Source organism: Denticeps clupeoides, chromosome 18 (assembly GCF_900700375.1).
Source record: "Denticeps clupeoides chromosome 18, fDenClu1.1, whole genome shotgun sequence".
In the NCBI taxonomy this organism is placed as follows: Eukaryota; Metazoa; Chordata; class Actinopteri; order Clupeiformes; family Denticipitidae; genus Denticeps; species Denticeps clupeoides.
This window is the reverse complement of record NC_041724.1, coordinates 12,783,420-12,810,374: the sequence shown is the minus strand read 5'-3', so window position 1 is coordinate 12,810,374 and position 26,955 is coordinate 12,783,420. Positions and strand designations below refer to the sequence as shown.

General features: G+C 42.1%; 1 protein-coding gene across 1 annotated transcript; it reads right to left on the bottom strand.

Annotated features, from left to right (window-relative positions):
- Window positions 1-189: 189 nt before the first annotated feature.
- On the bottom strand, window positions 190-25,235 carry pdgfrb (platelet-derived growth factor receptor, beta polypeptide). The gene is made up of 23 exons (XM_028959740.1): window positions 24,782-25,235; window positions 13,854-13,921; window positions 13,408-13,692; window positions 13,056-13,313; window positions 12,803-12,933; window positions 12,237-12,399; window positions 10,540-10,726; window positions 10,338-10,453; window positions 9,667-9,790; window positions 9,225-9,430; window positions 8,904-8,998; window positions 8,568-8,700; window positions 8,347-8,451; window positions 7,775-7,885; window positions 7,179-7,332; window positions 6,863-7,029; window positions 6,199-6,314; window positions 5,550-5,672; window positions 5,234-5,345; window positions 5,060-5,159; window positions 4,860-4,965; window positions 3,743-3,969; window positions 190-2,316 (listed from the first exon to the last, which is right to left on the bottom strand). The coding sequence occupies exons 2-23, from the start codon at window positions 13,900-13,902 to the stop codon at window positions 2,181-2,183; spliced, it is 3,204 nt and encodes a 1,067-aa protein (XP_028815573.1). The 5' UTR covers window positions 13,903-13,921; window positions 24,782-25,235; the 3' UTR covers window positions 190-2,180.
- Window positions 25,236-26,955: the final 1,720 nt, after the last annotated feature.

The window sequence follows — 26,955 nt, the reverse complement described above, 5'->3', positions numbered from 1 at the left end:
CCCTGGGCATGATGGGAACAGTTAATCAATTCCTCTGACTCCAAAAACCTTTACGAGAATTTCTTGAATATTAGTAATGAAGATAGCATGGCTAATGTATCTGAAGAGACCGTGTGGTGTGAAATTCTCCAGGCTTAATGAAGTTATCTACAGTAAGAGCTACAGAGAAAAAAATAGATGACAGAAATGCTCTATTGTAATATTTTATTTTACAGCAGGCACTTAAAATACAAAATATATATGAATATATTTTATAAAAAAGAAAAAAAATACAAAACAAAACTTTGGTACCATATTGTGTGATTAATTCTATATAGACTTTAGTGGTGTGAAGCACTGTGCGACAATAAATGGCATCCTGTGTGACGTATGCGCTTTGCTACGCTCCAGTACATTAAGTTCATTTTTCATGGTTAAAAAAACAAGATGAAAAAAATAAGAGACATATGCTGGCTCAGATTGAGTTTTCTGCATTCAAATGAGTGGTTAATGAAAGAGAACAAGAAAAAGAATAAATCAATTAAAAGAAAAAATAATTGTAATTAAGTATTGGTCCCCGTTTTTTTTTTTTTTTTTTTTGCAATCTTAGTGCCTGTGAATTTAAAGTGATCCCAAAGTCAGTATCATTTTTCAAGGCTACAGAAAGCTGTTACATTCAAAAAGCAGCAAAATGTGCTTGACAAAATTATAATTATAATGACAAAATTATAATTCACACAAATATACAAAATGAAATTTACAGGAAAAATAAAATGACCATAAATGAAATACAATGATAATAACTGTTGACTGAATGTGGTGTGTAAAACTACACAAAACTACAACATTTGTACAAAATATCTTATGAAATATCACAGTGCATCAGGTCATAGGTGTGATGAGTTTGCTAGGCTGGCGCATCAACATAAAACTTGATCTACTAAGTAAAAATAAGATGTTATTAAAACATTTCTGTCATCCAGAACACAGTATTTAATGATAATTAAAATGGGAGGAGCCTGAAGATTGACAGCTCTCATGCATGCTACTTCCTCACTGTACATGATTTTAAACCTGTACTGGTCAATACGTAATATGGGCAAACATCATTAAAGACCACGTTAGAAACCATTTAGCATTCAGGCTTCATATAGAGATAATTGATAATATTCACTTAGTTTTTTTATGCCGTCAGTTTTTCTTCTTAACATGTTTAATGTATCACAGTTACTATCAATACTTGACAGTGTGACAGTAAAAATTAATAAGATTTGTGTCAGGATTTTTTTTTATTATTCATAATGACGGTACTTGGAAATATAAACATTTTTGTAGCTGAAAAGTTTTGATTTATTTTTAATTATTGCTTATAATAAAACTGAAACATATTAATGACACTGTGACAAGCATTATGAAAATTTAATTGGTACTAATTTGAAACTGTGGCTACACAACACTGTGAATACATCTGTGTAAAAGTCATGTTTTTATCTTCTATGTGGAATCATCTTTATCATAAATAAAAAACCAAAAGAAAATTATGAAAGACAGCAAAAGGACACAACACTTAAAAACCCACAGTATAGAAAAAAAAAAAAACATAAAGTGCACATTTTTATTACTAGCGTTTTCAACAAGAAGTGAATACTATTTTATTATTATTTTTAATAAACTGTGGTTTGTGCTTTGTGGTGACTCGATGCAGCTGTCAATGTGTGAAGGGATCAATCCCATTCATGGGTTAAAAAATAACAATAAAGGAGTCACAAACAGTTTTAGTCATACGAGGGACCAAGAGAAAATGACTCCATAGCCCTGAAAGTGTTCATAATAGCTAATTAACAGCAACATTTTCCAAACACTATAATCAATTGGGGATCTTGCATAAGTGAACACATACTTTTGAGAGATGTTTGTGCCAAATACCACAACGCCTCAATAATCATCGACTAATACCATTGCAATCATCACATTTTGCACACTGAACCCAAAAGATATTCAGATTTCAGCAATCTTTTTTTTTTTTTTTTTTTTTTAATTAATCACACATAACAGTTCAACATTGATCAAGCAGATCAATATTTTCTTTATGGCGCTTCTCATCGGAGGCATAGTGAAGCGAACATCAGTGCATTCCACACTCACTCCACCACAGTCTGTACCACATGTAAGTGAAAACAGGACCTCAGAATGTCAAACCTCTACAGAAAACTCTCCTCCACATTTGGAGTGGTCGACAGGATGGTTTCATCTTCACACTCAGGAATGAGCTGCTCTTCTTCTGCAATGATGACCGGGGCTTCCAGGGAGATGGTCTCATCATCAGAGGCCAGGGAGCTACGCAGGAAAATGGAGAACCACAGATGAGTTGTAAAGTTGTAAAACAGGACTCCGCACTCATGGTTTGAGAGTAGAGGCTGACCTTTGCCCGTAGAGGGCACTGTAGCACAGAGTACGTAGCGGTAGAAGCGTACACAGAGCAAAACAATCCGATTATCTAGAAAGTGTGTGGTTAATTTTCTTGTCTTCATTAGAAATAGTATTTTCCATAATAGTAAATTTCATAATTTAAAGGGTTTTTTTTGTAATCAGGATTCATACTCCTTTGAAAAAATAATCATCTGCAGCTCTACATCTACTTCACTTTTATCAGAATTTAGGTTGAGGAACTTAAAAACAGCATTTTTTTTAATAACAAAAATGTTATTAATAAAGACAGTGTTTGGTTAATATATGGGAAACAGACTACAGTTGGCTAATGGATGACTCAGTTTATATGGGTAGCTCTAAAATTCTTCATAAAGCTAAAAATATTACGGTTTTCACGTTTGAAATGGCTAATATTACTTATTATGATTCCTGGAGGCACTTTTGGACACGGAAGAATGCAGTTATAGGAACAAGCAGTCAGGAGGGTAACCCAACAACTATTGTGGGGAAAAATAAAAATACATGAGATGAAACAGATCAAAGTTATATTAGTAAAATGCTGTCTAATTTATATTTAATTACTTACCATTACTTAAATAATAAAATTATAGTTTTTTTTTTTTGGATTTTCGTCTCTATGAATGACTATACACACATTTATGACTATACACTCCCCGGGCACCTTTCGTGGCTGCCCACTGCTCACTAAGGATGATGGGTAAAAATACAGAGGACATTTCATTCTGTGAACTTTGCTTGCTGTGTATCAAAACATTCACATGTCTGCCAAAACATTTTTGGGACTTTTGTCTTGAAAACTACAGTGACTAGCTGGCTATCTAGTTAACCATTCTGTACAATTGTACTATTACATTGACTCACTAGCTTTCTTTGGATGAAATTGACTTGGATAGAATGTATCTTTTAACGCAGCAAAATTAGAATTGCCATGTGTGCCATTCTGGATGTTTTTACTATGGCATCACCGAGCTCCCATTAGTAAAATTTGACTTTGATTAACCATTCATGTTCTCTGAACTCTGACAGCACATAAAGGCGGCATCTGGCATCCTTATTTTCAGGGTATTACCTCACTTGGCACGTTTGTGGCCGCATGAGCTCATCAGGCTGCCTTTATTTATGCGCACATCTTGAGTTGAAAGCCGAGAACAGAACAGAAGTGGACCCGTCTGAGTAAACCCTGGTTTGAAAGGACAGGGAGAAGTGTGCCCCTCTGACTAAACCCCACAGATGGACCAGAGGATATGTGTCATGATGTCTGCCCGCCTTGTGGTTATCGTTTGTCTGAGCAGGGAAGGAAGTCCGATTCTACCTGGAGGGACTTTCCGTCAGCAAGGGCGAGTCCTGTCCACCATCCTCGGGTTTTGGATCCGGGATGGGGATGATATACTCATTATATGGTGGCACTGTTGGATCTGGGTTCGGAGGGGTAGAGCGGACAGGTGGGAAGCCTGGGAATGGTAAGGACAGCCTGGGTTTGCAGCGAATCACTGCTGGGTGGGCACTCTGGAAGAAGTTCTCATTCACCTGGTTGTAGGTCTGTTGAGAAAAAAGGGAGACATGATTCCGGTTCGAAAAGCATCCTCATAACCTCACACATGTTATGAAAGCTTGTACAGTCACTGCCTATAGTGTATAAAACTTGATATTTTATACACTACTGGAAAAGATTCACATGTGTGAACACCCATGTCTGTGAGGTAGTGAACAGGATCCTTAATATGTTAGTCTCTCCCACACCCCCGGGTCCTGCATTAATGTTGTTTCCCATGTGGTCAGTGTTTTTCAGTCAACTGTTTATATGTTTACGGCCATCGTGCCATTTATTTTCATTTATCCAAAAGTGTCAAGATTTTCACTTTTTTTTAATGATGCATTTGTTAAGGTAAACATATAGTATTCTGTTATGTACAGAGAATTCTACATTTTATTTATTATATTAATTTATTGTATGGATTTTGCATTCTCTGTTGGCTGTGTCCTCTTTCTGCAGGATAAAGCACCATGCTACATGGCAGACATGGTCCAAGAATGTAACATAAAGACAACATAACACAACAGCAAGTTTAAGGTGCTGACTTGGCCTCTCTAGCTCTCAGTCCAACTGAGCATGCATCTGTGGGATGCACTGGAAGAAAAAAGTCCGATCCTCTGAGATACCCCCTCACAGCACTTGCAAGATCTGCTACTGATGCCTTTGTACAGGTTACCACAGCACCTTCAAAGATCTAGTGGAGACTGTGTCTCATAGTTAATAAAATTCGGTCATTAAATTAAAATATTCTTGCCAGTGGTTCAAATCAAGCCTCACTTGATTTTTTTTTTACCAGGTTTTCATCCAAAGACACAATATATAGTTTTTGTGCAGAACTGTCAAAGAAAAAATGGTTTATCCCCGCCAGTGAAAGAAGAAGTAAAGGATGAGTGACCTTCTTATAGCTGTCAGTCAGCATGTTTCCCATTGTTTGCACCAGGAAGGGAAACTCGGGTCTTTTCTCATACTTCTCCTCCCAGCATTTCTTCATCACTTCATATCTACGGGTCAACAACAGGACATTGTTTACCCCATCAGCAACACACTGCAATATTAGCAAGCATTCCCCATACATCTACAACATCAACATCTTACATCTCGTCTGAGGCATGGGCGGGTTTGGCCATGCGGTAGCCTCGCTTTAATGCGTTGTAGAAGAGCTCGTTCATGGGAAGGTCTGGATATGGAGTTCCACCTTAATGCCAAAACGTGTAAAGCAGGTCATATTACAAATTGGATGCACTGAGTGTCTGTCTGACAGATACTTACCCAGAGTGAAGATCTCCCACAGAAGGATGCCAAATGACCAGACATCACTCAGAGTGGTGTAGAGATTATGGAAGATGCTCTCTGGGGCCATCCACTTAAGCGGCAAGAATGTCTACAAACCAACAATGCGCAGAACTTGCATTCAAAGAGTGTCACTGAATAAATAAATAAATACTTTTATTGAAGCGTGAGCACTGCTATTTCTGTACTATTCACAACAAATTGCATAGCCATAGATTAAACATACATGCCATTATTACTGAGCGTGCTTATGCAGCAAAATTCAATATGGCAAGATATCATGAATTTAACTCACACTGCCTTTGGAGATGTAGTTGGAGTCGTGCATGATGTCTCTGGCCAGGCCAAAGTCACAGATCTTCACCAGCTTCCCCTCGCAGATCAGTACATTTCTTGCTGCCAGGTCCCGATGCACACACTGTCCAAGGGAGACCAGGGCACAGCGTTTGGCAAATTTAGTACATTTAATACACAGCAATGATGCATAAGCTGATTTTTTTATAAGATAGAGGGAGCAAATTAAATGTTTCGTGTTGAAGTATACACTGCCCGGCCAAAAGAGTGGAGGCTATGGTATTTTTTCTTCAGTCACATTTGACCTCTGTACCTTATTTACCATAGAAGCTGGATGAAACTCCAGTATAAAATCAATTATCATGACTGAACAATATGCAAGAATATGAAATGCTGTCATCAGTTCAAAGGCTTGCAGCTTTGAAGTGTGTAAAATCTGAAAAAATGTAGCTTTATTTTAAATGTTTCTGATTACAATCTCAAGTTAAAGCGTAAAACTTATTTGAAAAGAAAGAATGTATCTTATGTTAATTCAAAATGCACCTCAACCCACCAACCCTGTCAGCACTTAAGCTTGTTAAATGTAACATGTGGAGCCTCAAAACTGAGTTCATCAGTTCATCAGAGTATCACGCTTTGGAGTTACGCACATTTTTGGATGCCAGGAACTCCATGCCCTTGGCAACTTGGTAACTGAAGCCGACCAGGTCAGTATAGCTGAGGATGGAGGAGTCACTGATGACCAGAGAGTGGTCCACACTGTGACCTAAAATACATGAAAGTAAGTCAAACAATAAGAACACTAATAATATATTTTTTATTTAATATAATTGTCCTGTAGGTTGTCACAGTTGTTGTCACCAGTTGGGGGCAGCACGGCAATAGCATTGCATTGTCAGGAAGGAAAGGAAAGGGGGGGTTAAATCTATTTATCTCCATTTGAACCAAAAGAGGTGAACCCTTTAGTCCATCTCCAAAACATCTGCTCTCCACCTGTACCACATAAACATTTACAGCCAGACCTAAACACGCTCACCTCAACATTTACTGCAGGACCTGAACACACAAATAGATTCTACACACTGATTATTATCGTAACATCCTTTCTGTCTCGCTTGCAGGACAAAATCGTCTAAAAGTAAAGCATAATAATCCTTTCTGCAGTGTGACCGGTGCAGGTGAAGTCAACCTTGACCTTATTTTGCCGTACATTCTTTGGGTTCTTCCATAAATCTGCTTCTGGAGTTGATCCAGAAGGCCAGAGGAGAAGAGCTATGCTCAGGCTAGCAGCCCACAGACCCCTCGGCGGGTTACCTTGTTCCTGGTAGAGGTCTTGCTGGTAGGGTGAATCGTAGGCTGAGGGCTGGATGTCGGCGTATTTGATGGTGTCGTTCTGCTCCTGCATGGGAACGTACTGGCTTGGCTCGTCTTTGCTCATGTCCATGTAGCCACCGTCACACTCGCTGCCAAATGACACGTAGCTAGGAAAGGTTTCCACATATTTAAAGTTAATAACACCTTGCGTATTTAAAGTTAATATACACAAAAATGTGCACAGCTAGAAATAGAATTAAAGGATTTAGAAAATAATTCAAGCCACAAAATAAAGACAGATGTTGGTGGTCCTCACCCTTTTTCTGTTGGCTCTATGGCTCCATTGCGACAGATTTCTGCCTCCAAGCGGTTTTTGTCAGCATAGTACTGTAGCAACGTGTGCTTGTTCCTGTGCAGGTAGTCCACCAGATCTCCATACCGACAATACTCTGTCACCAGGTATAGTGGTCCTGACACAACAACATTTACAGCATTTATCAGACATCCTTATCCAGAAAAAATACACTGAAAAATTGCAGTGTTTATTGCAGTAGTTGAATAAATATTCGCTTGTCCTTTTAAATTAAGCTGTATAATTTATAAGGAGTAAATTGTCCTATTTTAGTTCTTTGTACTATAATGCTACTGCCAGCAGGTTTGTTTGGTTTATTCACATTACAGCAATGCTAAAATATTAGGGGTGAGCCATTGTTGTTTTCTGTGTGGTTACAGGCACAGTCCCCCTGGAGACACTCAGGGTTAAGTCTCTGGCTCAGGAACACAATGGTAAAAAGTAGGGTTTGAACTTAGGACGTTGTGGTCTTCTGGTTCCCAGGTGATTCTGTTACACTCAGTATCTCCGAAGAACACGTGTGTTTGTGTACACTCGTGCATACAGTGTTTCGGACTCACCTTGTTTGGTGCAGGCACCCAGCAAGTTGACAATGTTGAGGTGGGGTCCCAGGTGACTCATAATCTTCAACTCTGACATGAGCGCCTGGGTTTCACTCCTTCGAGCTGTTGCTGAAATACAATAATAATCCAAATTACAAACTCATCCAGGTAACCAGCATGCTGTGTTTACAGTGGTCCTCAAACGCTTTACTTAGGAGGGCAGGATTACTCCGCCTAGTTCTTTAGCAAGGCCGGAATATGTCAGTTTTCACCAGAAACAGTGCCAGAGCAACCCTTGGTGGCTATATATAATCAAATTAAATTTACACTGACGCCCTTTTACAGATCCACCTGGTGACGCTCAGGGTTAAGCGTCTTGCTCAGGGACACAATGGTAGTAAATGGGGATTGAACCTGGTACTGTAACATATATTACATTTACACTGCTAGTTCCTCTTAGCGCTGGGGGCAGCTCATGGCCCACCAATGTAGGCATTTTAAAGACACATCAAATATACAGAAATTTAATAGACATTCTAGAATGTGTTAATCAATCCAGTGTGCAAGAGTATAAGATAGTTTTAACTTGCATTTGAGCATCTTTACAGCCACTTTTGTTGACGACTGGGAATGGGTGAGACCATAAGCTGTTGCTTCAACAACCCGCCCGAAAGCTCCAGACCCCAGAGTTCGCCCTGCAACACCACAGAAACCATTTAAAAAGTCAGCATTATTCTCATGTAAATATAGTTCTACAGATTCAACAAACAGTAATTCAGAAGTGCAAATTCAGTTAGACAGTCCATCATACCCAAGACCAGGCTGTCTCTTGGCATCTCCCAGGTCAGGTCATAAGGCAAGTGAACAGGATCAACATAGATGTACTCATGTCCATCCAGGCTCACAGACTCTATGACCTTCCATCTGATCTCGTACCTCGGCTTCTACCACAAACAAGAGGCAGAGCAGGCCACTTTTCTTATTAAAATGCATTTTTAATGCTGTACATTAAATATATTTTGCGAACCTAAAAAGCAAACCCAAAAGTAATCTTTGTAAAATTAAGTTCATATAAAAAAATGACAACTAAACTGAATACCATACTATACTATAGGGATGCAGGGAGAAACCAGGCGAAGCAACACACCTTCCTCCAGACAGCGATGAGGATGATTATGGCGATAATAGCGATGACCACCAGTGCTAGAACAGCAGCTAACACTGCCACCTGAGAGAAGAGTGCTGAAGACCCCCCCCCCCCCCCCACACACACACACACACACACACAAACACACACAAACACATGCATTTAACAACATGGTCATACATGAATTCAGAACCTGCTGTATTATTGCATTCTACTTTAGAATATGTAGTTCAATAGACATATAGAGATCAGAAATCGAAACACACACACACACATCTTCAAGTCCCAATCCTACACTTGTCAATTAGTAGGGCTACGTACTCTTGGACACAAGTTTGATGTTCTGTCCAGTGCTGGCGAGGACATTCTGGGCTTCACAGTGAACAGTCAGCAACTGCGGCCGGTGGAAAGTCAGCTGACTGTGTGTCTGGTGTGTGCACCGAGAGGGGTCATAGGTCACAGTTGTCTCTATGCTTGCACTCTCCGAGTCCACTGCCACTGGAACCAGTATGCTGATGTTGTCACACCTGCAGGAACACACACAAGATGCACAATAAGGCATGCAGACAAGCACACGTGTACCCACAGACATGAAGCGCGCTCACAGCTAAAGCCTGCCCCCTACTGAACAGAACACAGCAGTGTAATAATGAAATATTTTATTATATATGGTCAACAGAAATGCAGCAATGAACCATGCAGAAGGTCATGACCATGGTAATGACATTAGTAAGAATATGATAAGATGAAAATATTGACTCACCTCTCCATGATGTCACAGCTGTACCACTGGATGGTGGGTGAGGGAACGCCCTCTGACACACAGATGACAGCATGCTTCTGCCCAGGCAAAGCGTGATCAGAGAGCTCAGTGATCTGAGGGGGAACTGGAGGGATGGAGGGGGAACATAGATGCATCATCACTTGTCTGGCTGAAGACAAGTAGAAATAAATAATAATGAAAATAATAATGAATTGAACTGCAATCGTATCATTAGGATTGGTTGTGACTAAACTTCCAACACATTTTGAAGATTGTAGGCAGGAAATCCCATAAAAACAAACAGGCTCATCTCAGCCAGAGGGTCAGTGAAAGATCTAACGTGACAGAAGGTCAGTGTCATATGAGAGGTCGCTGACCATCCTTGACACTGCATTCCTGAATCCAGTGTTCTCTTTGGTTGAGGCTAGAGACAGTGTGACCAAAGTCTGATACAAAATGTTTACAGGGGGTTGCCTTGATCATTTCTCCCACCCTTTACCCTTCCAAGTACTAATCTCACCAATAATTGAGAAAGGAATGAATCAGTGTGTTCTGGAAGTCATTTAGATTAAGTACCGGATAGGCCAATGACTTAGTGGTGGTTCTCCCATCATCAGAGTCATTGCAAACCCTACCCTTCTTCTGTGATATACACACTACTGATAGCTCACCTCTGACTTCCAGGTCAAAGGTTATCTCCTTTGTGTCATCTCCGTTGGCAACGTGGGCAGAGTAGATGCCTCTCTGGTCCATGCGGATGCGCACCAGTGTCAGCGTGCTGATGTACCTGCAGACAGAGCAAAGAGCTTGTTGTTTTACTTCTGCAATTCTGTACTGCTTCGATAGGGGGTGACAAGCTTGAAAGACGTGTACCTGGTCTCACTCTCCTGTCGCAGGGTGACAATGTTATCTTTATTGGGGCTGAGGCCAACCCCGTCTCTTCTCCACTGGACCTGAGGGTGAGGATATGCATCCACCACCACCCTTAGCTCCACTGTGCTCTGTAACTGGGCAGAGGTGTTCTGTGCCAGGGGAGACAGGGCTTCCACGTAGCCTCGCTCTGGGTGACAGGACACACAGAATTCCATAATTTATTCGACTCTCACATTGTGATTGGCTCGTTAAATACAGTTCTGCATATTGACCCTTTTGGTCCTGTCCCAATTACAGAAATCTACACCCACAAAGCCTACAGTTAGGTCATAGATGGAACTGTTTTCATCATGTGTGCTTAAGCTTTTTTTAATATTCAGACATAATAATAGTTTAACACTTTAACAGGACCCTTTCTATGCACTTCATTAATTAAGTATAATAGGGATGGATGGCACCCGCCCTGCACCCAGTGTTGCAGGATGGTCTCTTGAAGTCATAACCCTGATCTGGATTCAGAGGTTAAGCATATTGAGTGAGTGAGTTGGAAAAAAAAGGTTTGACTTAAAAAACCTTTTTATACATGATGTGGAATTTCATGCAAGCTTATCATTTCACAAAACTGTAATGGAAATACTCTAGTCACAAATAGTCACATTTACAGGTCTCATGACTGGACTAAGGAGAAGATTACGGTCTTGTTTTTGATAAGGGAAGAAAACAAATTTGGAAAGTACAAATTTGAGCAGAACATTGCACGTTTTGCAATGCTGTAAAGAAAAAAACATTTAAGAGTGTTGCCTTTAAATAATAGATTGCATTTCACACCTGGTATTGGAAAAAAATAAATTGCAATATTGCAAATTGCTGGACTGTTCTGACTATACATCACTATGATTTATTTATTTTATGTATTTTAGATCTAATAATGCTGATTCCTGTAGTGTTAACAAACACTATAAACACTGGTCAGGCTAAGGTTTTAGAATTAGATCTAAATACACAACCATATGTGGTCATGACTCCATACTATGTTTTAGTAAAGGTGTCTTAGCGTCAGTTCTATTCATGGAAAGTCTTAGAAAACCATCCTGGTCTGACCCAAACCAGCAACACTGAGAGATGATGACATTGCAAGGATGAAGTATATGACAAGAATACATGGGTAGAAAATAAAACCTGTGATTACTGGAAGACTAGACACACATATACAAAACTACTTTTAAGAAATCTAAGCTTTGGCCAAGAGATCTCTTTCTTTCTTTATTTTCTTCCCTTCCTTCCTTCAGAATAGCTAAAGAATACCCACTGCTATGGTAACTGAGTCCTCTATTGAACCCTTCACCCAACATGGTTGCCAGTTTGGGACTGTGTGCCATGTGCAGGTTTAAAGGACTGAGGACTGTGACAGAAGGGACCCCAGCATCCAGCATTCACAGTGAACAGCTACTCTGTGCATTTTGTATGGGTGTCTGCACCTTGCACATGCAGCAGAAAGGTAATAAAATATTGCTGTAGGGATTCAAATACCCAGTTTTGAATACCCTTTGTATAGAATGGAAAGTCTGGAAATTTCAATAGCCAAGTGACCTGTCACCTAATACAATATAAAACAAAATGACAGTGTCAGATTGGTATTTAAGTTAATTGTTGTTAATTATTGATGATATCAATTGATTACCAGATCCTTCACTCACCCAGCACTGTGATGTTGATGTCAGAAGACTGAATCTCATCCAGGATGCTGTTGTGCACGAAGCAGACATAGGACCCCGAGTCCTCCAGTGTGGCCCTGGAGATGGTGAGGTTGGAGTAGACGCTCCCCCGCACCAGATCCTCTGTCTGCACCTCAACTGCCCCCTTTTGAAAGGTGTCATGTTTTCGTCATGCTGAAATATTTCATCAGTTTGTTTCATGTGTGTTTTGTATGTGTATGCTTATTAAAGCATGTGAGTCTCACTGGAGTCTCTCTGAAATGGTACATTTCAATGACACTCATACACAACATATAAAATGCAAAAAATTGTAAAATGCTTCCTGTATCCCTAGCATCCAGATCCATAACTGCTAAAACATTAGGTCCTCACAAGTGTGTAAATACAAGATAGCACAAATACACAAACGTACGCTGTAGCCTAAAACTCTGTCAGCGCTGAGCCGGAAGAGGGAACGGCACATCTTGAGGTGATTAGGGGAGAGGGGAGGATTGCTGGGCTTACGGGAATAAAGGGAAAACAAAACAAAATGTGTTCGGCCCACTCACATCTTTGTTCGGAAAATCCCAGGAGAAGTGGACGAGCTCTGTTCCATGGACGGTGCACATGATGCTCACACTCTCGCCCTGCTTCAGCGTCGTCCTTGAGGCGTTGAGGTAGGTGCTGAACACTTCCGCCACTGTGAGTGGGTGTGATGGAGTAACAAGAAAGCGTTGTTTTACCTCTTTCTGGGGACTTGTTGCATTTTAATCCAATGCAGAGCTGTAACATATATATATAAAAGTAGCCTAAGAGCCATACCGTGGATGTTGTAAGTCCTGAAGGACTTGGATTCTTTCACCTTGCCATTCAGCTCCCCTCTGCAGAAGTACTCCTCATCCTCAATGATGCCTGTGAAGCCCTCAGTGGGGTTGTAGTGGCCAAAAACTGATGTCTCCATGTTTTGAGGTACTAAGGTAACAGCAATGAGGGGGTTTGTCACCAGACATGGGATGGTGCCTTTGTAGTTGATCTTGGTGACAATGTTATGGTCGTTCTCCAGAAACCATGAATCTGGATCTGAGTGACAGACAAACAAGATTACGTGCAGTGAGTAGACATGAAATATAATAACTGAATGATGTGGCTAATGAATTAATGGAGGGCTTCTCACCCGGCACAAAGACAGCCACTTCCTGTCTATTATTTGATTCCTCCTCTGAACAGACGTACACACCAGTGCTCCTCCATGTCACATTCTCCAGCAATAGAACAGCAAAGTTCTCCTTTATGTTCAGCACTTGGAATGGTGGAATGTTCTCCAGACGTCTGTAGTTCCAGGTCACTGTGCCTGAACTCGAACAGTTGAGGGAGTAGGACGTGCCGGCAGCAAGGACCACATAAGGGTCCCCTGGTGTGATCTGAAGACCAATGCCACCATGGAAAGACTGCAGTAGAACTAAGAAGCACAACATGAGACCAACAAGATAATTCCATGGAGAACATCTCAACCATCCATTTAACATTCATAAGAAAAATATTAGCAATTATCATAAATATCAGATTACACTCATAAACATCAACAATAAACCAAGTGATGATTGTGCATGTTCATCTTACCTGCCACAGACACCATGAGGCAATACATACTCCTCCTGATGGTCGTCATGGATACAGCACTTCTTGTTCTGTAGATACACATTGAGTAGGACTGTAAGCACAAAGTTCTCAACATTATCAGAGACATCATTGCACAAATATTTCCTCACTTGGAGAATAATTGTTGCGGTTCATTTTTTTTCTTTTCTTTTTCAAGGCTTCAGCTTGGCTTTGTTAACATGATTGCTTTAGTAGTCATCAGGACCAAGTGGTATCACCTCCCCAGCCCACTCAGGGAAATATGTGCTTCAATGAATCACTGCAGATCACTGACAGTACTGATCTACATTATCTACATAGATTCCAAAATGCTGAGCTCACAGGGAAGCTCCTGGACGTTCCGATTTAAAAAGTAGATGGATTTCTCATTCTGCCCTATTTCTATGTCATTAATCTTATTCAAGAACATCTGTGACACTGACCATGCTATTATCTTTGTATGGAAGGTCAGATGTTCAGCATAGCTCACACATGTTGCGATAACATGGATCCTCAGCACAAACTTGAGTTCACGTTGCAAACTAATCAAAAAGGAAGCATTCTAAAGGATTATACATGAAACCAATTATGCACATGAAACAGACGACCACTAAGAACAAGACACTTAACCCTGAGTGTCTCCAGGGAGACTGTCCCTGTCACTACTGATTGTAACTCACTCTGGATAAGTGTGTCCGCTGAATTCCATATATACATAAATGCAACTTTTGAATCCCTCACTGAAAGCTTCCATGCAAAGACAATCATGATTGGTCATAAAAGGTGATAAAAATGTGATTGGTGATAAAAATGCTGTAAATGTAAAAGGATGGAGGTTTAGTTGATTGCGCTTTTATTTATTAATGCAAAGCCCTCCTCTGTGTTAAGGCGTTTCAAGAGGTGTACACTTAACACCAAGAGCATTTGTTCATTTAGCCATTTCTATTTTGGACAGATATGTGGCATAATGAGCTCCTGCGGTACAGCGCAGAGCGTTTCAAACCACTAATCTTGGAAGTGTTTGTGCCAAGCCCCGGCACATGAAGTACACTGGGGTGTGGACATGGCTGGCAAACCCAGAACACAGAACAGGCAGTTCTTCCAGTCATAGCGCTTGACCCAGAATCAGCTCAAAACAGCGCTGGCGCTGCACCACGCTTCACCAGATATGAACACAGCTTTATCTCACTCTAATTTAGCCTTTGTTTCCATCAAGAACCAAACATGTCAGTGTGAATCTCTGGTTCTGGTTCTGCTCTGCTGTGAAATCATGTCTATCAACCATATTCTAGCTTTCTTAAAAAGAAATGAGAACCAACTCAAAATGATTGCAAAGCATGATTAGATTCATTGTGAGACTGAAATCTTAGAATTGATCTGAGTTTAAAGACCAGCTTGGTAGGACAGAGGGACAGCCTCTCATTGCTGCCTTAATGAGATGTAACCTAATCCGCTGAAAAAGAATCTGGTTTCTTTATTGACAACAACATCTCTGGGTTGGCCATCATTCGTCGGTCTCCTCAAAAACATCTCTGGGCTTCCAATGTGTCTAATTAAGGAACGATAGGTCAGAGAGGTCACAGCTGGTGATCCAAGGTCACAGTGCCATGACTGATCTGACCACTGACAGCAAGGAAGAAAAAGAACGAGGGAGGGAGGGTAGAGAAAAAGAAGAACATCGGTGCATGTAGAGTGGGTGGAACTGGAAGGACGCATGGAAGGATGGCGTGAGCAGTAGGTGCTTCAGTGGTCCAAGTCTGGAAACATTTAGGAGCAGATCACAGCCCTATACAGCCCTAAACAGACCTAAACAGAGGCTGGGAAAATGAGTGAGGGAGGAAAAACATTAGTAGGGGAGGGGAGAGGACGAGGGCAAAGGAAGTGGGCGGGGAGACGCTCCAGCCCTTGCAGGGAATTAATGGGGAGAGAGAAAAAAAAAAAAGTCATCCATCATAATGATGAAGTGAGATTTTAAAACGCTTTTTGATTGTTCAGGATCGTTAAACCCTGATGCTTTACAGCGTGTCACCTTCTAGTCAGAACTGCCCGGGACTGTGCTGTTAAGATATGACTTCACGGAGGAGGACAACTCCGACTGCAACGTCAGGGAGACAGGAAGTTCTGGATTGAATTCATCGCTGTGCTGATTATTCTAATGTGTCCCAGGTCAGTTGTTTCCGCTGCTAAACGTGTCCAGCTCCACTCCTACACACTCATCTCCTCCCACGCACGTTTCGCAAACACCGAAAAACTTTCTCATGCGGCAGTGCTGACGCTGGAAGCGGCACTGGGGGGCCGGGCTGGGATCAGGGGTGGGGAACAGCATCAGAACTTTTTTTTCATATTCCCAGAACGCAAAGGACAACTTTCCCATGATCCCTGATCTAAATGGAGGAATTGGGGGGGTCGTGTTTACCCATAAGGCTATTCTGCTACACACTTGGGATAACATTTGTCATGTACATTGAATTGCATTTTGGAGTGTAAATACATAAAAACATGTTAAATATAATATATATGTGTCTAAACATGTTAATCTATGTTAATCATGTTGATCTATGTTAATCATGTTGGTTTTAATCATGCATGGTTGGTTCTAAAACAATAAGAAATGCTAATATAAAATTGCACACCCGTTCAGACTGAATATGGACTGTTCACCAGCAATAATTTTAAGTGTTTTATGTGTTCCTGGTTATGGTCTACGCCTTAACGTCATATTCATGGATCTGAGGTTCTGCGGTGTGCAGTAAAACACACGTAATTCCCCAACCACACTGTCAAAATGTCAAAACAAACATAAATAAGAAAATTGCTGCAAGAGTAAATTATTGGGATCAAGTCATAAATCTTCGCGTCACCATCAGACCTACTGGTATGCATTTGGTCTGAAAAATACTGTGAAAATGCACCCAGAACTTGATCTGTATTTGTGGAGAGCACTGCACACCACGAAGAGTTGGCAGAGTAAACCGGGTGAGCCTAGTGGTGGAGAAGCCAACTTGGCAGAGCACTGATTCCTCTAGACATTTCAGGTTTTAGGGATAGACAAAAGCTAAATAGAGCTCAGACTGGGGAGGGGGGCAAGAGTCAATGAAAACAGCTGACGTTGGAGATGGTCCGTAGTTCTTCAGGTCCAGCCAGACCTCCAACGACTCGTCCTTTCAGCTCTCCCAGAGAAACGCCATGGAGAGCAGGCCAACGTGTCGCACGCGGCGACCCAAACAACACTACTACTGACGCTCGGCCACCTGCACATCCACACACAATGCTGAAGAGCCGGGCCCTCGGATGGACAAAGCACCACCACCGGCACACATTTGCACCACAACAGGACCTGGCTGGACAAATGCCACTTGCCACATGGAGCTGGGGACAGAAACTGCGCCCGGCATGACGTACACACACATCAACACTCGTCAACAGAGGCAGTGTTGTGTTCATGCAAGAGGAACTAAGCACTTTTCAACAAGCTGCAACTCTGCAACTTCTTACATGCTCTACACACACTGCATAAAAAAAGAACCAAATTAAAATGAAAACACAATCCTTAGCCAAGTGCACACAGTTGAATGTTATTGTCCGTTATATGATGATGATTTTTTTTTTTTTTTTATAATGATTTATATGAATAGCTTTTCTGATGAGCAGGGCCTATCCCAACCAATTAATCTACACAGGCAAGCTGAACACTGACCAAAACGTTTCTTGCCAGAATAAAATACATAAAACAGAATGTTGTGTAGTACAGCAAATTATAAATACAACATTTGTCTATATATCATGGCTACATTATTTGATGTTTTCTGATTCATGAATCATTTAAAGCGACATGACGGAGTTAATTCCTAAGGAACTCAAGACTAATTGTTCCTCTCTACATGTATGCAGATATTCCATCTTCAAGAGACATTGCTGCCATTTTGAACAGTAGTGAGTAGACGTATGTCGTCGGTGATGTTGCAGTCATGTCAGTCTGGGTCAGGGTGCAGGGTCATGTGGTTTTTATGTGTTCTGCAGAATGGTGGGAATCTCCTGCCTATATGACCCCTTTCCCAGTGTCTCTTTCTGACACACTCTGAAGTGTCACACAGACTGTCTCAGTCATTCTCTGATGGTGAGAAACACCATGTGTGTGTGTGTTTGTGTTTGCAAGCACACACTTGGCTTTGTGTCCCTGAGGAATATTAATATAAAATACTTTTTGTTTATGTTTCAACATCTGGCAGGGATAAGGTCCAAGGAGAGAGAATAAATCCCATTAACAACATCTCTCTCTTCCTCTATGTCTCTCTCTCTCACACACACACACACACACACACACAAAGAAAACCATCAGCTCACAGCTCTGAAGTAGTAAAAAAGAAACCTTTTCCAATGTCTGCCTCTCTCTCTCCCTCTCTCTCTCTCACTTCACACACACACACACACACACACTTACACACACAGCTGGAGAAGGTCGGACTTCCTGCGCTGGGAGAAATGCAGCACCCTCACGTGGGTGTGAGGGCGGGGTGCACATCACTGCCAAGACCACAGAGCCCAGCGCAACGTGAAACAAGTCGCATGGCGCACACACAACCCGCCATGGCCGGCAGTGACACTGCAGTCCACAAACGAGCGACAAACACAGCGTCCTCACCACCACAAACCACCACAACTCAGCCTGTCAACAAGCACCTGCACCCCCACTAACCAACAACTAACAGGAAGGCTGTTCTCAACTGTGTTATGATGCGACTCTTTACGGGGCAGTGGTGGCCTGGCGGTTAAGGAAGCGGCCCCGTAATCAGAAGGTTGCCGGTTCGAATCCCGATCCGCCAAGGTGCCACTGAGGTGCCACTGAGCAAAGCACCGTCCCCACACACTGCTCCCCGGGCGCCTGTCATGGCTGCCCACTGCTCACTCAGGGTGATGGGTTAAATGCAGAGGACAAATTTCACTGTGTGCGCCGCATGCTGTGATGCTGTGTATCACAAGTGACAATCCTTTCACTTCACTTTAGTGCTTCTGCAACATCAACCCCTTATGACGGGAAATGACATCACAATACGTTTCAGAGTTCGTGACTTTTAATCTGCCATTCGTCTCTCAAAGAAATGATTGGATTGACAGTAGTGAGCTTTTTCATTGTTATGGTGCCTCTGCAGTACGTGTCGCTTCAGAGTGGAGCAGGCCAGCAGGTCAGTGCAAAGTGCTTGTGAGAGATCACCTTAATTCTGAGAGCGAAGGGACTCAGGACAACATTGAAGACAACCCAGGTTGGCTTAAAAATTCATTTGGGGCAAGGGGCAGCCATTATTGTGACTTCTATCAACACTCATGTATTTATGGAACTCGGCCACACATACAGAAACGTTATCAGAGTGCTATCATACAGGCTGGAATTTTTACTCAAGAGGAGATGAGCCCACAACTTGGACGTCTTAGTCAGTGTCACCACACCACCATGAAATTCCAATAACTTCCCTCCAATTGGACAACTAAGACTGGGGGGCGGGGGGGGGGTTCACTTGCACACGCGGTGAATACAAAAACACGTGAAGTTGACTGTACACAGAGGTTGAAACAGGCTCTTGTTAGCAGGGCTCGTGCCATCTGGGCTGCAGGCGTATCTCAGCCTGCGGGATCTGGCGACTGTCGGACTTCACCAGAGCCGATGGGAAAAGTCATCACTTCTGCCCCTGTAAAAATAAATGCCTCTTCCTCCTCACCCCCCTCCCCCCTGGGACAGACTGGTCCGCTGCCTGTGTGGAGGAGCAACAAACCCCCACATCCCAAAAACCCACAAACACAAAGCCCACGTTTTAAGTGCAGCATTTGTCTTTGATGGGTTCCTGTGTTTGGATGACTTTGTGTGTGTGTGTGTGTGTGTGTGTGTTTGCATTACTCTGACATATTGCACATGTTTACTGACAAATTTCAGACAGCGGGTCAGAGGCTGGATGAACAATTGCAAAACAAAGTTCTTTTACACTCCCTCCGCCGATACATAAAACCCAGACACAAATATATATATATATATATATATATATATATATATATATATATATATATATATATATATATATATATATATATTTGGTATTGTTATCTATTATCTAAAAGCATTTCAGGTGACGAGCTCTTGAAGCTCATCGAGAGAATACCAAACAGTGTGCAAAGCAGTAATCAGAGCAACTAGAAACTAGAATATTAAACATGTTTTCAGTTATTTCACCTTTTTTTTTGTTAAGTACATAACTCCACATGTGTTCATTCATAGTTTTGATGCCTTCAGTGAGAATCTACCAACGTAAATGGTCATGAAAATAAAGAAAACACATTGAATGAGATGGTGTGTCCAAACTTTTGGCCTGTAGTGTATATATATATATATATGGTATATATTAATATATAACTATACCAAATAAAATTCATCGCACAATAAGAAATTGCAAAAACAAAAAACAAAACTTGCATTGTGTGATATTTTTTTTATAGATGCCATAAGTAGTTTTCAGAAAAAATCATTATATTCAGTGTTTTAGGATATTCATCAGATAAAAAAGGACCAGAAATCCAATCCAATGTGCCAGAAATCAATTTTTTAGTAGGATACAATGTGTTTTATACATGGAATAAATATAAAACATGCTGCACATTTACTGGGAATGAGCCTTTGCAGCTGAGAGGGGAGAGCCACATTTATTTTGTGCCAAAACTTGGCATGAGCAGCAACTTTTTAAATTCCATGCATTGTTTCCCATTGGCGCGGCGAGTGTTGAAACGGCACCAGAAAAGATGACGTCCTGATCTGCTCCATTAACCGCGATTCTGTAATGAATCCAAGTAGTATAAACCTGGCACTGTACAATTCGTTTCATCATTTCATCAATATTTAAATGTCTTAAAGGCATCTCACAGTGAAGTCTGATGAAATGCATTTACATTTCCCACCTAAAAGCAAGTGCATTAATTGCACTAATTCCACAGAGATGTTGTTCATTTAGCTGCTTTAGATCTCTGTATGATACTGAGTGAGGAATGGAGTGAGTGAGCGAGAGAGACTGAGGGGTGGAGTGAGTGAGTGAGTGAGTGAGTGAGTGAGTGAGTGAGAGATGGAGTGAGTGAGTGAGTGAGAGAGAGAGAGAGAGAGAGAGAGGGGTGGAGTGAGTGAGTGAGTGAGAGAGTGAGAGAGATTGAGGGGTGGAGTGAGTGAGGGATGAGTGAGTGAGTGAGTGAGGGATGGAGTAAGTGAGTGAGTGAGAGAGTGAGTGAGGGATGGAGTGAGTGAGTGAGAGAGTGAGTGAGTGAGTGAGTGAGTGAGAGAGTGAGTGAGTGAGTGATGGAGTGAGTGAGTGAGAGAGTGAGTGAGTGAGTGAGAGAGTGAGTGATGGAGTGAGTGAGAGAGTGAGTGAGTGAGGGATGAAGTGAGTGAGTGAGAGAGTGAGTTATGGAGTGAGTGAGTGAGTGAGTGAGTGAGTGAGAGAGTGAGTCAGGGATGAAGTAAGTGAGTGAGTGAGAGAGTGAGTGATGGAGTGAGTGAGAGAGTGAGTGAGGGATGAAGTAAGTGAGTGAGTGAGAGAGTGAGTGAGGGATGAAGTAAGTGAGTGAGTGAGAGAGTGAGTGAGGGATGGAGTAACTGAGTGAGTGAGCATGTAGAGTGTGGGATGAATTAGCGTGTGTTATACATGAGTTCAGCCTCTGTACAGGAAGCAGTGACGTCTGTTTAAGTCTTGCTGACAAAAGTAAGTTGGGTTGATCTTGATTTCCGAAAAGGATCTTTACCACAGCTGTACAGTGCCTCCTGAAAAGCTGGGGTGATGGAGGGGTCTCAGATGTGGGAGCAACTCTGATGTGGCTTGTGGCTCTAGACCCAGCAGTCACCCATCACAGACACAGGCGGCCGGAGTCATGTTTTAAACAACGGAATAAAATCTGTAATAAGAGGAGCGTTCTCTGAGGTGAAACATTTGCTGCATTGTGTACAGCGCCAGTCAGAGCGGAGATCAGATCAGATTCAGCTGCTGCAAAGTCAGGCACAAGACAGAGGATGTAAAGTCAGAGGATAAAAGCTCTCCACCTACACAAACACACAGAGCTATTCTCCCTCCACACCCTCTTTCAGCCATCTCACCTCAACAAACTCCTGTCCTGTGAGAATCAGAAGACATTTACACAAATATGCATGTCTCTGTGTGTGTGTGTGTGTGTGTGTGTGTGTGTGTGTGTGTAGTGAAAGCTCAGCCTTGTGTTTGATTTTAAACATATCTGACAGACATAGTTAACTCTGAGTGTCGCTGCCAAAATGCAGCATCTTGTGGTGTCTATTATCATCTCCTCCACATTTTCATCTGGGCCTTGACCCTCTGATACACACACACAGACACAGACATACACGCACAACACACACACGGACATACACACACACACACACACATCATAACTCACTCTTGGTAGAACTGTTCCTGCATATAATCATCAGTCTTTCCATCCATCATAATTTGGGGAAAAAAATGCATTTTTTGTTAGTGACTCTTGTCTGATTTCAGTAACGTTCGAGAACATTGGACATTGGACCAGGGCTGCTCGTGGTGGCTTATGGGCACAATGTCCCCACACAGGACTATTCAAGCTCCTGATAAGTACCTTCTTCCAACCGTAACACTTTAATTACTGTGCTGGCTCTGCCCATACCCTGCTCTCTGCTGCTGTGGCCTTGTGCACATCATCTAATAGATCTTCAATTAGAAGTCCTACAGGTCCCTACTTTATATAATTTTATATTATACACAAAATAAATGCACAGAATGGTTAACTATACAGTCCAAAGAGTCCAACTGAAGTATAAAGTTGCCCTGCTTTATCCTAAATGATGAGAAATGTTCTCAATGTATTGGGTTCTTCCATTTTTTTTCAGTCATATCCTGTAAATCAGTAGAGCTCCAGTAGGTGTTGTATTACCTCTTCAAATAGTTACCATATGATATGTGCTTACTGCGTTAATAAACTGTCGTTAACATGTAATACCATGTAAATTCCTGAAGTACCACAAAAGGACCCAGACAGCCAGCAACACTGTACTTCCAGACTGCAGCAGACTGATCTGAGATCAGTACGAAGCAGCAGTTCAGAGAGAGGGCAGATGTTTAAGACTGGGCGTATGGACCTAATTTAAAGCACTTTTTTTTTGGTGTGCCTCAGAGCAGAGGGGGGGGAACAGCTGATGACACGGAGTGAGTCCTAGCCAGAACTAGAGATTCCTGAGTTCTTATGCAGCTATGCCCACAAGTTCCCGGCAAAATTGAATAAGCTTCCTATCAGAGCAGTCCCCTGAGACCTCCCAAAAGACTCTTCTAGAACTTGGATCATTCTTTTTTTTATTATTCTTTTCCTTTGTCTGTTTTCCTTGTTACTATTAAATTCTGTAGAAAATATGCAGAATTAAAACACTAAATCTTATGTAAGTCACTGAGCAGATCTTCATCAAAACAAGATCACTCTGTCTGTATGCAATGACGGACACGCCGCTGCAGTTCTCACCCATTGAGGTTTAATACAGCCTCATTCAGCTACTAAACATCTCTTTCCCCACATACGCACATACACGAGTCACAAGTCATTCAGACATATGGGGGTCTGTATATTAACATCATGAAAAGAGTGACATACAGAGGTCCTTCCAGTAAGGCAGAAGACGGACACATCACTTTGCAACCCTTGGCACAGAAACTCATAAATAAACTTTCACATCCCTTCCATTACACTTTAGAGTTTTACATATTACTGTCATATAACAGTCACTTGGATTTTTTAATTATGTCTAATGTTTTCTTGTAATAAAATTTGAAAATACAAGTGTATTTTTTGTCCGCCATGGATAATGCACACATTTGCATGAAGTGACTGTCAAACCAATAAAACCCTAATTAAGAGATATGTTGCCAATTTAGTATACAATTACATTTACAGCATTTAGCAGACGCACAACCAGTAGTTATAGGGACAGTCCCCCCCCTGGAGCAACTTAGGGTTAAGTGTCTGGCTCAGGGACACAATGGTAGTAAGTGGGATTTGAAACCTTGGTCTTCTGGTTCATAGGCAAGTGTGTTACCCACTAGAATACTACCAGCCCATGTTGCCAGATCAAGGGTGATGAGTGCACCCCAGCTTTCAGAGTAAAATACTGGCGAGCTGGGACACAAAAATAGCAGGAAGTTAAATATGAAGTGTTTGTATTTACCTTAGTGCAATCTAAACAGTTTTCAAACTTTTCAAACTAATTTCTGTTTCTCTACATCTGAAATTATGCTATAGAAATAAACCATAGGTAATCTGCTGCTGATTGAGTTCCAAATTTGTTCAACGACAGGAAATCTTGACCCCAAACACGGCTCTGTGCATCATCATCTAGGCTGTTGCTCCAGCCCGACCCCTGACCCCCAGCCCCTGTGTGTCTGGAACGTTGGCACTGCAGCTCATTAGGCGCGCTCCCCTCAGTGAGAACGTAAACATGCGCCGGTTTTCATGGTAAAACGTGTACGTGCCCCTCTGAGCCAAACGTTTGTCTGTCGTAACGCTCACCGTCACTTTCAGGCATTCACAATGAAGTGTTACAGTTCAAGACAAATGACTGTTTGTATCACAAACATCCCCCCGACCCACACACACACACACACTGACACACACACACACTCACACACACTCACACTGTGTTGTAAATGCCAGCAGCATGTTTCAGGCTCACGCTGGAGACTTTAACCGCCAAGAAAACCTAGGGCATTTTGCCATGGCAACAGCATGTACCGTCTGTGCGCCCGGCCCGGCGTGTAGACAAACGTCCCCTGACGCTGGAGCTCCATTCATCTGCAGCTCGCACTTCACCAACAGGGAGTAACATGCGCGAGAAAGGCACGGACGATCCTTACCTTCCTGCCTTCGCGGGGCGCCTCTGCCGTTGCCGGGTCTCTCTCCGGCGTGGGCAACTCTCTCTCCCTCTGGCTCGCGGCTGCCTGGGACTCTGTGCAACAGTCTCCAATTAAGCCAGCCTTTGTAGAAGCTGCAGCGGATTCCGCAGCTCTGCCGGGGTGAAGGATGAGAGCCTAATCCCCGACGGTCCCTGGGGTCTGGGCCGAGGCTCCAGTCCCCTGTTTGTTTAGTTGAAAGGCTACTGGGGGATCCTGATGCTGATAAAGCGCCCCCCTCCCCCTCTAAAAAAAATAAATAAATGAAAAAGCACGCACACTAGAAATACTTTAGAAGAGTCGACAGAGCAGCCGAAGGTGGGGAGTGACAGCCGAATCGGGAATAGGGTGTGTGTTGATGGTGGAGATCAGGGGGCGGTGGCCTGCCGCCGGCCTCCAGTTCGGGACTGACAGCAGAGTGTACTCTCTCTCTCTCTCTCTCTCTCTCTCTCTCTCTCTCTCTGTTCATCCTGGAAAACAAGCAGGAGAGAAAAAGAGAGGAGAAAGGGTGGGGTGGGGAGGGGAGTCCTGGGATTTTGGCAACCCTCACCATGAGGGTCCAAAAAGGGAGGAGGGAAAACAAAACAAACTGAAAGGACAGAGAGAAAAAAAAAACAGAGATGAGAAAAAAGGCAGGGAGGACAGGACACCTCCTGCACCAGATCTGGCCTTTCGGACGATTCGCTGCACCCTGGCACGGTGTGGGAGAAGAAAATAAGAAGAGATTTGAACGACTACATGCTGTCTGGTGCAACTGAGCAAAAAGGAAGACAGGAGAAAATGAATTCAGGCCCCTCATACATATGAGCTTGTGTGTCTGTTTTCAATCACACACAGTCTGAGGGTAACGGATTCAGTGCCTGTAACAATGACCTGTTGCTGACTAAACGCATTTCTTCTTGTCAGAGTGTATATGTGCATAATAAGGTTGTGTGTGTGTGTGTGTGTGTGTGTGTGTTCAGCAGCGCTTTTACTGTCCAATGGCTGCTGACTGGACTAAAGTTCCATGAAAACTTATTTTAACCCCTTTACACTGATGGCAAAGTTAATTTATCTGTAGAGATAAAAAAAACAAACACAGGATAATAAATATGTAACTTATCTGTTATGAATGTCTAAGTACAGTTAACGTTAATGTGCATATATAATATAATTGTAAGTAAAATTTGTGTTTCATTCGTTTTGTGATGTGAACTGCACAGTGCTGTGGCCACAGACATCCAGGGTCGGGGGTTTCAAACCTGGCTCCCGACCTTGTGTGCAGAACATGCCTGCTCTCCCTGTGTTGCGAGGGTTTCCACTGGGTCTTCCAGGCCCAGCCATCCAAAATCATGGACTGGTGACTATAAATTGCCAGTAGAGTGTGTGAGTGTGTGACTGAATGGTGTGTGTGGCCTGTGGTGGGCTGGCATTCTCTGGTGCCCACAGTCCGAGTGTGGATTAAGTGGTAAGAGTTTAGTGAAAGTTATTGAGTTAGAGGGGATTTGTGAGCGTACACAATCAATTTCAGTATGTTTATTCATTCTTATACATTCTAATATACACATAGACATAAAAAAAGCACATACGCTTGGACATTAGAAATACACTTCTCTTCAAAAGCTTATGGTCAGTTTCTTATGTAATTTTTTAGGATGGGAAACAATTGTTTTGTTTATTAAAAAGACATCAAATGGGTGAAAACTCCAGAAAACTTGTTTCCCTGTTTCCTGGAAATGGATTGGAAATTATGGAATACTGGCCAAACGGACACTAGTACAGTATCCAATGCATCTGCAGATGTGATTTTGGCTACATTATTATTTCAGTCAATGATTATTTATCACCATTTCATGTCTTCTTGGAAAAAAGGCCACATCTAAAGAACCCTAACTTTCGAATTAAAAGGAGTCCACAAAGGTACTGAGGAGAACTGAGAAGGAAGAAGGATTGAGAAGGAAAGTAGTCTTAAATTCTGAAGTATCAGCACAGGGATTCCTTTCAAAACACAGTGCTATACACAAACCATTTTCAGCCTCCCATTCCCTCAGCCTTCCTCGCCAAAATATCCCCCTAAATTTTGAGAGAGCTACAGCAGGCAGCACTTGTTTTACTCGCACATGAAATGTGGCAACAGAAAGTGCACCAGTACATTACAA